The 12376-nt window shown below is 39.8% G+C and overlaps 1 protein-coding gene across 5 annotated transcripts in view; it reads left to right on the top strand.

The window, feature by feature from the left end:
* The window catches only part of RC3H1 (ring finger and CCCH-type domains 1), a 73277-nt gene that overhangs the window by 49935 nt on the left and 10966 nt on the right, over positions 1-12376 (top strand). Inside the window, exons 16-20 of one of the 5 annotated variants that reach the window (XM_066192254.1) lie at positions 892-982; positions 1108-1243; positions 3209-3352; positions 3939-4054; positions 5040-11954. In XM_066192254.1, the coding sequence (XP_066048351.1) occupies positions 892-982; positions 1108-1243; positions 3209-3352; positions 3939-4054; positions 5040-5190 (638 nt within the window). In that variant the 3' untranslated portion in view covers positions 5191-11954. Of the gene's footprint in view, positions 1-891; positions 983-1107; positions 1244-3181; positions 3353-3938; positions 4055-5036; positions 11955-12376 lie in introns of those variants that run through there. The other 4 variants (XM_066192253.1, XM_066192252.1, XM_066192251.1 and 1 more) reach the window with 4 other exon arrangements.

Below are 12376 nucleotides of genomic sequence, written 5' to 3'. Positions count from 1 at the left end.
AATGTATATATGTATTCAATATTCAATGATTCCATGACATGTTTCTGCATACTTAGTGTATTTGTTAGTCATCTGTTGTTGCTGTTTGGAAGAAGTTACTTTGTTCTGCCAGTCCCTCTGATGTGAAGCATATTTTAAATCTGTATCAGCAGAATCCAGAAGCTTAGCACTTTCCCACATACATCATGCAAAACCATTTTGATGAAGTACTGTCCTGCTGCTCTCCTGCCTTATGGGTAGCTGCTCCCTGCAAGCTTAATGCAGCCATTTTCTTATGTACTGTTAGGCAAAGCAAAAAAGTAGGAGTAGTTCATTTCCAACATGTCTATTTCCTAATCACATGTATAATACGGCTTTCTGTCTTACTCCAAAAAATTGTCTCTTTTTTGAGGTGCGCTGAATAATCTTACGAAAATATTTAGTTATTATATTCCCCCAACTTGCTTCTAGCTTGTTCAGGCAGTAATTTTTTAGACTATATTACAGGTAGAACTCTAACTTCCCTGAAATCTTAATCTTTAAACTGTAGTTACCTAGGTATGTCAGAATAATCAATGAACTCCTGAGTCTTTTAGGAACTTCAGTAGTAAAAATAACTGCAGTCATCATGTATGTAAGTTTTGTCCTGTGTTTGTTCATCTCCCTGAGTTACTGAAGTCCTTCACAATCTCTGGAAGGCTGTCACAGACTGTTAGATGTACAGCAAGAGTCGTGTATTAGACATTTGAGACCAGTCACAGAGAGTATTTCTGTGTTCATTTAATCAGAAGAAATGTTGAACTTCTCATAATTGGAGGGCTGGCCTTTCTTCTTCTTCTCTGTTTAGTTCTGTGTTGGCTGAATGACTGAAAGGGTGATTTCGTAGTAATGCAATGTGATTTTCTTCTGTAGATTACAGTCCTTACGAAACCCACGGTGGCTGGGGAGGCTCTCCATATTCTCCACATCAAAATATACCTTCTCAGGGACGTTTCAATGACAGGTAGGGATTGCTTTATTTTTTCTTTGACTTTTTCTAAATCTGCTTTTATCTATTTTTACTGTGTCAGTTGAGTAAAGTTTTCTTTGTTTGTTATTTTGAAATCTCCTTATTTTCCAATCCCCCAGGGAGAGGCTGTCCATGTCGGATGTGGCTGGTCACGGGAAGCCGCTGCCGTCAGCGGAACGAGAGCAGCAGCTGCGCATGGAACTGCAGCAAGTCGACCATCAGATCAGCCAGCAGACACAACTGAGGGGACTGGAGGTTGGTACCAGCACTTGGAGCAGCACTTGGGGGTGGTATGGAGAGATGAGTCTGGTAAAGCTTTTATTTGACTGACCTTTGTAGTGATACTCAGTAACAATACTTAATCCTGTGATGCCAGGCATCAGGGCTGTGGTCCCAGTGTCAGTCTTGAGGTTAGCAGCAGCAACTTCCCTGCACTCCACGTGCACATCAACGCCATATTTGAATCTGCAGTCTGTGCTCAGTCTTGTTTGCTGTCATTCTCTTTCTCGCTCCCCCTCTGTTCAGCTCTACTCAGAGGCAAACTTGTGGTATAGGTGCCTGTTCTTGACTTCACTGCTGTTAGAAATGTCTGATTTTATGTACAGAAAGTCATGAACTTCATCTGCTTCGTGTTTGGCTTTGTGTTTGTACCAGTTTCTTCCTAAATAGCACAAACCACAAGAGTCAAGAAAGTAAATATGTAATATATTTAGCTTGAAAAATTAAGGCTTAATATTTTATGACTCTTTGCTTAGGAGTAACATAGTTGTAGTGTAAGGAAAGATGAGTGTGTGTTTGCAAAAGAATTAATGAGCTGAAATCTTTTGATTTTGTGAGATGGAGGGAGAAATGTCAAGCCATAATGAATGCATCATTTCAGAAAGCTTTAGTTATTTTTTTCCTCTTAGGAAAAATCAGTAAATAATTACCAGAAAACTGTTCTAGGTACCTCAGCACCTATTTGTGTTAACATTTTCCCAGAAGAAATTGCTGTAAGTAGTGGATAGCAGATTCTGCTCAAGCTGTGGTTAGCTGAGAACACGTTACAAAGGAGGGTTATTGCAGATTAGTTTAAGAGCTCACAATTAAGACACAGCAGTAGTTGCAGTAATATGCTTTCGTTAGTTACTCGAAACATAGTTTGTGTTCTTGTGCACTTGTTTGGGAATGAGAGGAGAAAATGTTTTCAATCTTGCATGTCTGCCTTTGCCATAATACAAGAGTATTGGAAAGTTGCAAAACCTGTAAGTGGCCTTCTCCTGCTCATCATTGTTGTGATTGTGTCAGTGTTAAATCCTGCGGAGTTGAATGTTGAGCCCTGATTTTGCCATAATATGAATTTTGCAGAATTAGTGAATTATTTTGAGTAAGAACAGCTTTCAATTTCTCTCTTGTGTTTAAAGCTGCATGTAGATATCAGAAATCAAGGAATCTTCACCGGTTTGCCTATTACAAGGTTGCAGTAATCAATTCAGCCAGAACATGAAGAACTAGATCATTTTGCTTTTGCATTGTATGAGCATTCCTGCTTAAAGACCAGCCAGCTGTTGGGCTGTGTGGAGTACAAGATGATGTATCTAAATGCAGAGCACACACTTGCAGAACTGATTTGCCAGTATTAGCAGATTTTCAGAATGGCTGACACAGCTACTGCTTTTAGTAACTTGCAACTTGTGAACGACCGTAGTCACTTTTCCCTCTCTGTTCCTCTGTTTCCTAATGTGGGTCAGTAGAGACCTGTATATTGACAACTACATCTCTCAAGATGATGTAATAATAATTCTGGCTCTGCTGTAGAATTAGAGAAGTTCTACTGCTGCAAATAAAGCAGCAGACTTGTTTATCTGCAGTTCTCTTTTGTTGAATATAGAGCTCAGAAGAGAGTAGTGGTTTTGTTCATGGGCTTAGTCTTAGTTTTGAGAAGGGAGTGGTATGTGAAGAAAACATGTGCAAATTTATGACAGCAAGAGGCTTTTAACACTGCTTGTTTAAAAATGAAAGTACTTGTCTGTTTGTACAGAAACATGTTGAAACTTGCATTGGAAGTGATTTCAATTGGGACATTGTGAAGTGTGGCGAGAGGCAGCCTTGGTTTTGTCAATGAGCCAATACTCTGGAATTATGGCCTTAGAGCTCTCTGTGCTTGGTGTGTTGTGTGCTCAGTTGTGTATGTGCTTGGCTTTATGCATTTAGGCTGTTAGTAACAGGCTGCTGTTGCAGAGAGAGGCGACTACTCTGGCAGGCCAACCACAGCCCCCACCCCCACCTCCCAAGTGGCCTGGGATGATCTCAAGTGAACAGCTGAGCTTGGAGCTACACCAGGTGGAAAGGGAAATTGGGAAGCGAACCCGTGAGCTGAGCATGGTGAGTGCTGGGGCGTGGAAGGCAGAGATGCAGTGGAGAGCTGTGTACCTGGCTGCGGCCCTTTCACCCTGGCAGAAAGGCTCCCTGCTGGATGCCCACAGCTGGAGTCACCCGTTTTCCTCTTCACATCTATTGTTCAAAACCTGCTCAAGAGTTTCATGAGTCTTCTTCATGAAGAAGTTTAATGTGGCCACTTTAAAATGCTGGTAATTTGTCACCATTTGAAATAAGTGTGGTGTTGAATTTGGTGGAAACCAAATGGTCTCCAAGGTCACTGTGCCATGAGTTCTATAAACTGCTTTAACATAGGAAACATCATCTACAGGTACAGGCTAGTGTTCAGAAGTCTGTGTGCTGTTACAGTCTGTGGCCTTTGCTTGTTGTTACAAGGATCATCCCTTCTTTGTGGGAGATACTGTGTCCTGCAAGGATGAGCATATCTATAAGTCTGGTTTTGTCTCATGGCTTTTGCGGGTTAAATTGTATGACTGCAATTTACAGGTTGCCTTCATCATCCCTAAGGGATGAAGTCTCCAATTCTTTCAACACACTCTTTAAGAAGTTTTCATCTGTCCTTTCTTTAAAGGAGAGCCAGTCTTCACTGGATATGAAAAACAAGCTGGGCACGACTAAGCAGACAGAAAACGGACAATTAGAACCACAAAACAAGGTTCCAGCTGAGGACCTGACACTAACATTCAGGTAACATGGGCCTTCAACCTGTCTTTGTGTAACAGGAGACTGACTTCTTCAGGGCTGCTCTCCTGTTGAATAATTACCCTTGCCTCACATCAGCTATGATGAGGAAGCACCTACTAGGAAAAGAGGGTACAAATCAAGTTTTTATAGTGCAGGCTTGAATTAGGGACCTCTCTAGCTGTGGAGTAGATGAGTGGAATAAGACTGTATATAAATTAATAGAACAGAAGTCATGCAGTGTCTGTCAGAGAAGAATCCATGTAATCAGTGTTGGATGATTAGTCGGGAGAAGCAGGAGTTATGCAGCCACCACAAAAGATATCCTTATCTGCTGTTATAGTTTCAAATAAAAGAAATCTCCCAAATGTGAAAGTTACTCCATCCTGCTAAGGTTTATGATGTGGATGTTGTTTAGCAAGGCACACCCTTTGAAACTAAGTTCACTTTCAGTTGTCAGTAGTGGACTTTGATCTGTGTAGATGCTGAGATTGATTTCAGTTCACATTTAATAGACAGTTGGAATCTACATGTATTCAGGCCAGCACTGAACAGAGGAGCTTGGCTGTTAATGTAACTTAATGTGAGCAGTTTGGAATATTAATATTTATTCAGAATGAGCATTTTCTGAATAAATTCGCTGTTGCTGATGAAGTCTGCACCTTCTTTGTGTAACCAGTTCTGGTGTTCTGTGCTGCACCGTCAGATTGACATGTCCAGGGCAGGAACTAATTTTTCCGTATGGTGCTGTGAGAGTAATGTAATCAAAACAACTGTTTATTTTTTATTAATTAGGGGAAAAAAGATAAAATATTATTTAAATAATTATTTAAATATTATTTAAATTATTATAATTTAAATAATAATTTAAAGTAAGTTAAGTATACTGGAATGTGTACACAGAAGTCCTCATACTTAAAAATAAAGGAAAAATCTTAGTAATTGCTTCTTTTCACCCACTTCCCCTTTCTCCTCAACTTCCCTTCAGCAGTGATGTTCCAAATGGATCAGCTTTGACCCAAGAGAACATTGGCCTCCTGTCAAACAATATGGCATCTCTCAGCCTGTCAGAGGAGCCCGAGGGAGGAGGAGATGGCCATGACTCCCAGCGGGCAGGAGTCACACCCACATCTGCTCCATGAAACAAGGCCAGCACACCCTGGAGTTCCTTCTGCTGGGGTGTGGCAGCTTCCATCTCGTGGTTTTTTCCAGGGATCATTGGAGAAACCCAGGAGCAGCAGCAGTAGCAGAGCAGCAGGTCCAGAGGCAATGTGCACAAACACAACTACTAGAAACAAATCCTGCACATAGTTCACATTAACGCATTTTTTAATTAAAAAAATGAAAATTAGCAGTATCTGCAAGCAATTCAAATTAAATTTGTTTTTGTTCTGTGAATGAACTTTATTTTAATAACTTTGGACGCCTTGAATCCCAGGGCTTAAAAAAAAGATATTATATATATACTCTGTTTGATTAATTGTATGATCTTAATGAAGTAGGTTTTTTCTTTTATTTTGGTATTATTACATACCCAGTGCATAATTCCTTATTACCTTACTAAAAGAATTAGGCCACTTCCTTGTATGGTTTAAGGGTAAACAAGGAATGAGGGTTGGAGAGTAGCTGTGAATTGCAGTGTCAAAAGATGTGCAGCAAACTTCATGCTTGACGCAATTCCTCCTGTTGTGGCCAGGAACTTAACCTGAGCTTCTTGTTTAAGTCGCTGAATTTAAACTACAAATGAAGGGGTCTTTGCAAAGGTGTGGTCCTTTTTAAAGGCCGGCATTGTTTAAGATCTGTATGTGTTAGAATCTGACACCTGAATATCAACCTGCAGTTCCTCAGAGCTGCAGTGAATCCACCCTGGATTCCTGTTTTATGGGGGAAGAATTGCACCAAAGTAACCACTGAACGTGCAGCACAGATCTTGCCAGAAGTACTGAGAAGCAAATTTTGCCTGATAGATCTGATACTTCTCTAAGTAGATGCTTTGTAAGAAGCCGTAAGCGTCTTTTAATTTTTTTTTTAATTAAAGATTTTGTTCTTGCTGCACATTTTTTTACTTTTTTGGCATGTGCTGAGGTAAGATCCTGGTTATGAAGACCTCTTGAAAATGATTTTTCAAGTGCTGCTCCCTCTTTACCTTCTTGGCCTGTCCTCATTTTTTCTTTCTGGGTTAGACTACTAAGTGGGAAAGCACTGGTTATGTAATAAATTACTGCATTGCTTTGGTTGGGTAAAGCAAGAGTTAATAAATTTTCTTGGGTTTTAGTTTTTTTTCCTTAACCTTAACTCCTGCTGAGGTTATAGCAACCTTGGGCTAAGCTTTGCATTCATCATACTGTTAAATAAAACAAAAGGGGGGAGGGAGGGGATACAGTCTCACTATTGCCTACCAGTAGGAGAGTCCAAACAGAAGACTCTTTTGAGTAGCAATTATTTAATTTGCCCAGTCAAGGCACCGCGTTTATATACTATTTCACATTGAATTTGATTATGCCCTACAGACCTGGCTGGTCAAGGATTTGATACACATATTGGCTTGGGATTCGAGCTTTCTTTTTTATTTAAATAAAAATTTATATATAAATATATATATACATATATACATAGTTATATCTGTATATATATTGGGTATGTTTTAAGAATTTTTTCGCATGAGCGCAGCTGTTGTGATCAAATGTCTGGGAGGTAGAAGCACTGAATGAAAATAAAAGCATTTTTCAGCACACCCCCCCACACTTTCCATGTGTCTTAACACGGATTTATTTCACTCTTAGTTGAACTTTGGCCTCTTAATTGCCTAGAGTAGTTGAAGCTTGCTTTTTTCTAACACCTCTTTAAAGTTTTTGCAAAGAATCAACTTTGCACTGAAACAGCTTCATCTCCCCTTGCCCCTATCCATCTGTATCTCCTACTTGAAGCCAAGCATTCCAGCCACTCCCCTTGGAGCCGAGCAGAACTGGGGTGATGTAGTTGGGAGCCCATCAGGTCTGTTCCTCCCTTCTCAGCTCTGAGCATGAGGAGGATGAAGGTCTTTTCCTGGCTGCCTGCTCCCAAGTCACCTGACACAGCCCCTGGGCCCTCTCATCCTTCAGTGCAGAGCACCACCCTCAGGTCAGACTTTTCCTTGATTTTAATTAGTTTGCTCCTTCCTGCTGTGTCTTTATTAACGCAGGGAGCTCATCTTAGTCAAGATAATTAGTGCAATATTCTAATCTAGGAGGACAAGCCCAGAACGTGCCTTTTTTTGACTGTAGTAATTGTGGATGTGAAATTAATTTTCAAATATGGTAATGATAGGTTGGACACTACAGATTCATTTGTAATACTAGGAAAAAAATCTGGAGGGGCAAAAACCTCTTTACCTTTTACTTCCTAGTTCCCTCACCAGGTTAGGGATTATTCTTTTCTCCACATTTTCTCCTGGAATTCTTCAGTAAGCACTATCTAGATTGCTGGCCTACATATGATGAATGCTTCTGAAATCTGTGGATTAGAAGGGAGACCTTACTGGGTTTTTTTTTTTCTCCTTCATCCAGCTCTCTGTGGTGTACTTTGTGCATAATGTCCTTGTCGTGATCAGTGTGTCCAGGTGAATGCCCTGTTTGCCCAAAATTATAGTTTGGCTTGTTAAATAGTTTGTTTGATATCTACTAACAGTATTGATTTTCGACTTTGCTTCATCCCCTCCTCCTCTTTCCCTTTTTCTGCTTTTTTTGCAGAAGTTTAGTTGATTGAACAAATCCAACAGCAAAATGCAGTGCATGTTCTTAAGTTTTTGTCAGGAAACTGCACCTAAAATGTTCCAGTTTTGTGGAAAAACTGGGAGACCAGGGGGGACAGATAACTCTGTATGTATTGGCAGCATTGATGTTTACACCTAACAAGCATGAAAATGTCTGGAGTGACTGTATCTCGCTACACTCATTCCTGTAGCCCATCACTGTCCCAGTCATACAGGAATTCTGGCCACCTCAGTGAAATTGGTCTTGGCTACCAAGTGGTTGAGTTCCTTCTGTCGGGCAAGAAGAAGCAGTGTTACCATGGTGTCAGGGCACTGCTGTGTCTTTGGTAGGTAGGTTAAATTTTCTGCTACCCCAGACAACTCTGAACCCTCACTGATATCTGGCTTTCAGCCAGGTGGACAGCATGGACAAACCTTCAGAACAGGAAGCTTCAAGTGGTAGGTTAAGCTTCAGTGTGTCAGTGATTCAGTCAGTATATAGGTGATGTCTGTTTATTCTGTGGTGTTACTTCCCTCCTTCTCTCAGCGTCTCATCTGTCTGTCCTGTGACCTAGTTCTTTTTTCTTAATAGGAGAAGTTTTAAACCTTTTCTTCTGCCCTTCTTGCATGCTGTCCCATTCTAGAGTAGGATTTTTGTTTCTGTAGATCAGAGCACCTTTCACGCTAGCAGTGCTTTTATCCCTGTTCTTCTCAAGTTTTTCTCTGGAGTTTTTCTGAGCCGTCTCTCCCCTTTCTGCTCTTTTTCTCCTGTGGCTTGCCCATCCACCCTCCCTGATTGTGTAACAGTGACAGCTTGCTGCCTCAAAACAGAGCATTCAAATGAATTCGCTTAGCCAATAACTTCTGTGAAGTTGCCTTTTCTAATGGTGTTATTACTCAGTGATGCACAAATGTGATATTGCCCCTACTGGTAGGCAAACAGGGGATCTGTATAAACATGGTAAACTGCTGTTTTTCTTTAAAGGAGAGCCAAAGACTTGTGCTTTACACTTTTTTCCCCCTGGTGTAGCCATTTTGATTGTCAGACATTTGTGTAGGGTATTGTGAGTTGACTGTATTATCCTAGTAACAATCTCCAGAAGTTAATGATTGTCAAGCCTTGCCCATACATTGAATTGTGGAAAATCATTCCATTTAGTCATACAATTTGCAATGTACTGAGATGTATCTGAGGTGTTGTGATGTGTTTTCAGTCTCTCATGCACTCTCTCAGCTGACTGAATGGCTCATTTAGAGAGGGAGAAGGAACTTAGAAATGTTATAATCCAAGAAGCCTTGTTTTTAAGTGTTTCTAAATTGAATACTGATTGAAAATTTCTTCAGTTACAGTAAAAGAGAAATCTGTGTTTAAAAAGTGACTGACTTTTAAGTCCAGTGGGACCGAAAAGATTTGTGAAACACTCGCATTGCATTAAATTAGATGTGGAAGAACCAAACTTGTGATGATATTGTCTCTTGAAAGCATGGATTGAGTAAGGTGGGGCCAATTTTATATTAGAAAGGGCCAGGATTGAGGCTTTTATAATTAATACAAGAAAGCTGCTGGCATTTCCCTTCCTTGAGCTACTCAAAGTCTCACAGACTTATTACTCAAGTTTTTAGGTTCAAAGGGAAATCCCTTAAAGTAAGTAGCATAAACCCTCATTTCCATTGCCATTTATAATTTTGGACTATAACAAAGCAGACTTACATGACAGTCATCTGAAACACCCCCAGTATAAAGCTTCTTTCCTGGAATGTCTCTTTCAGACCTGCTTTTATGGTCCAAGAAATTGCCATGCCAGGGTTCAGGAGGCTCAACAGTGGGAGTGCCAGCCACCTTCTCTGCTCAAAAATGGGAGAAAAGATCCTAACATACGCAGTGTGCAAGTTTTTGTGCTTGTCTCTGTGTGTATGGAGAGGTGGTTTTGGTCCTAGGATAGATAGAAGGAACACAGAGCTATGCTGCTGGGCCATGTTACCTTCATACTCAAATTTTGTCATCATTCACTTTCCAAAGCACAGCCTTCCATTCCTGCCTCCTAATGTCGCTGATTTAAACACAACCCAAAAAAGTTGACGTGTCAGCAACTTAATTTCTTGTAGCACAATAAAACAATTCCTCTGGGGGTGAAAAAAAGGGAGTGGCCTACATGGTAATGGTGTTATGAACAGGAAAAGCATCCACCTTGCTTGAGTAAGTGTAAACTGAATTTCTGAGGAAAATGAAGCAGCTCTTCTAAGCCACCTTTTGTGTACAGCTGTAGTGCTAAGAGGCAGGTGGTTGTTACTTGTGGTAAATCAACGTACAGATTATTATGTCGCACAAATTGATTTGCTCTCAATTCAAATAGATTCTTAAAATGTCAAAAAACTTCATTGAGAATTTTTATTTCCATAGTCAACTGTTACCAACTGCATTATTTTCTGTTGGAATGTCAGGGGATGACAGAGACTAAGTTAATTCTAAGTTAATGACAGAATTAAGTTAATTCTAGTTATACACCACAAGGAAGGGATTTGGAGAAATATTAGCCCAGCACAGTGTCCTTCTACAGTTAACATGTGGCCTTTATTCTTCTGTAGGAAGAAGAATGTAACTGCTTAGTGTTGTCACAGTCTTCGAAGCACTTCTTGTGATGCAGGTAGAGCCTTGGTTAGCAGAGAAAGGAGAACAAACTTAACATTTATTTTCTTTATAATTTTATTTCCTCTTGGCAAGTGTAATGTTGTTACGTGGGAAGTGTGGCAAGCAAAGAGGCTGCAGCTTTTTCCGAAATTTCCCGATATAAAGAACGCATGGCAATGTGGATTTGTCTGCATCAGGAACATCAGAGTCATTTGATGCTTAAAATATGTGGCCATAATAATCAAAATTGGATGCCTGTAGCTTAGTAACGTAAATAATTAAATTATCTTTCCCAGGCAATCTTTGCAATTCCAGTGAGTTTGTGTATGATTTTTAGTGCTAATTGCAAGGTCTTCAGCAGTTGGGAAGGTTTAGGTGCCTAACTTCATCCAGCAAGGCAGCTTTCCTTGGATATACTGGTGGGATGTTTTCATATGCCAGGAAACAACTGTTTTGAAGAACTGCAAGTTTTAGGAAAACGCAATTGTCCACTTCAGTTTGAAAAATACAGTATTGGGAGATACAGAAGCAACAGGTAGTGCAATCTCTGGGAAAAAAAAAAGCATTAGACATGATGGAATTACATGTGAAATGTATATGGGGTAAATATATGTGTAAGTGGAAAAAAAAAATATTGTGGAGTATTTGATGCTCAAGAAATTATTTGTTTCTTCATAATGTTAAAAAAGATTTTATTAATAGTTCCATGGCAGACAGTACTCACAAGTCTTTGGCATCCAAACCAGATTGTATATCAGACGGATCCCACAACTGGATGTGTGCACTGACCTCTTTAATTGTAGCTTTTTAAAAAAATTTGGCAGCAGCCTTTAATAAATTCATGGAGTGACCTAAGAGGAAGAAGCAATCCCGTTCCCATCTCAGCTGCTGCACAGCTCACAATTGGTGCTGTTCATCTGCAGCCTCTCATAAGTGAAGCTGATCAACATGGGCAAAACTGATCACTTTCAGAGTTTGTCCTAATTTTAAGGAGTTCCCATTCCCCCTTTAGCCTCTGCTTGCTGTGTAAGCAGCTTCCATGCTTAAAAGGATCTTTCCTTGAAGTCAGCTTAGCAACTGTTCTGTAGCTTGGCTATTTTTCCCTATTTTCTCTAACTGGTAGCATCGTGTTAAGCTCTTCCCCCCCTTGTATTTGTTGCTGTGGGGAGGAAGAGGTGAAGCAAGACCTGTGTGAGAGGAGGGAGGAAGAATTGTGGGATCTATATTACAGCTCCCACTTCTTCTTTGAAATCATCTACTTCCAGTTGTGGGATTTCTCGATATATGATTTTTTTTTGTGGTTTTTGTAAGTCTAATTTTCTTTGATCTTGTTAGTTCCTTACAAGTCTCCCCGAGACATTCTGCAGTCATTATCACCTTTTTGGGTGGAGTTTATTTTATTTTTTGGGTTGTTTGTTTTGTTTGGTTTTTTAAATAACTTTTTAACATTGGTGCATATATGCTTGGGATAGAGCTCATGTAATTATCCAATCGTATTGATTGTATGTGATTGTGCCCTGCAGAGGTATATTTAATAAAAAATAAAATAAAGGATAGTCTAGGTAATAAAGGAGACCATGAGATTTGTTGAGTCAGATTATGAACTATTTCTTAAATTTATTTAGGATCCTAGATAAGTGAAATTCCATCTGCTGTTCTCATGAATCAATGCTAAACAAAATATCATTCATTCTCTCCTTGTGTTTTTCCTTGCTTTTCTTCTCCTTCTGCTGTTTTCTTCCCTTCCTGTTTCTCTTTCCTATAAACAAAAATTCTCAATCCTTCATGGAAGTGGCTGACTCTGGGTTGATACTGTGGATATTTACTGTTTGTAACTATCAAAACATTTGCAGTAGGCGTAGAGATGAAGTAGAATGTATGAGAAGAATTCCATTAATTGAATTCTTTGCAAGTTCAGGGGAATTACGAAGTCTTGTACGTACAGGCCTGATCATGGAGGAGATGTTCA

Source organism: Chamaea fasciata, unplaced genomic scaffold (assembly GCF_029207755.1).
Source record: "Chamaea fasciata isolate MVZ Bird 193981 ecotype frontalis unplaced genomic scaffold, bChaFas1.0.hap1 SCAF_10, whole genome shotgun sequence".
In the NCBI taxonomy this organism is placed as follows: Eukaryota; Metazoa; Chordata; class Aves; order Passeriformes; family Sylviidae; genus Chamaea; species Chamaea fasciata.
This window is presented reverse-complemented; position numbering and strand designations above follow the sequence as displayed.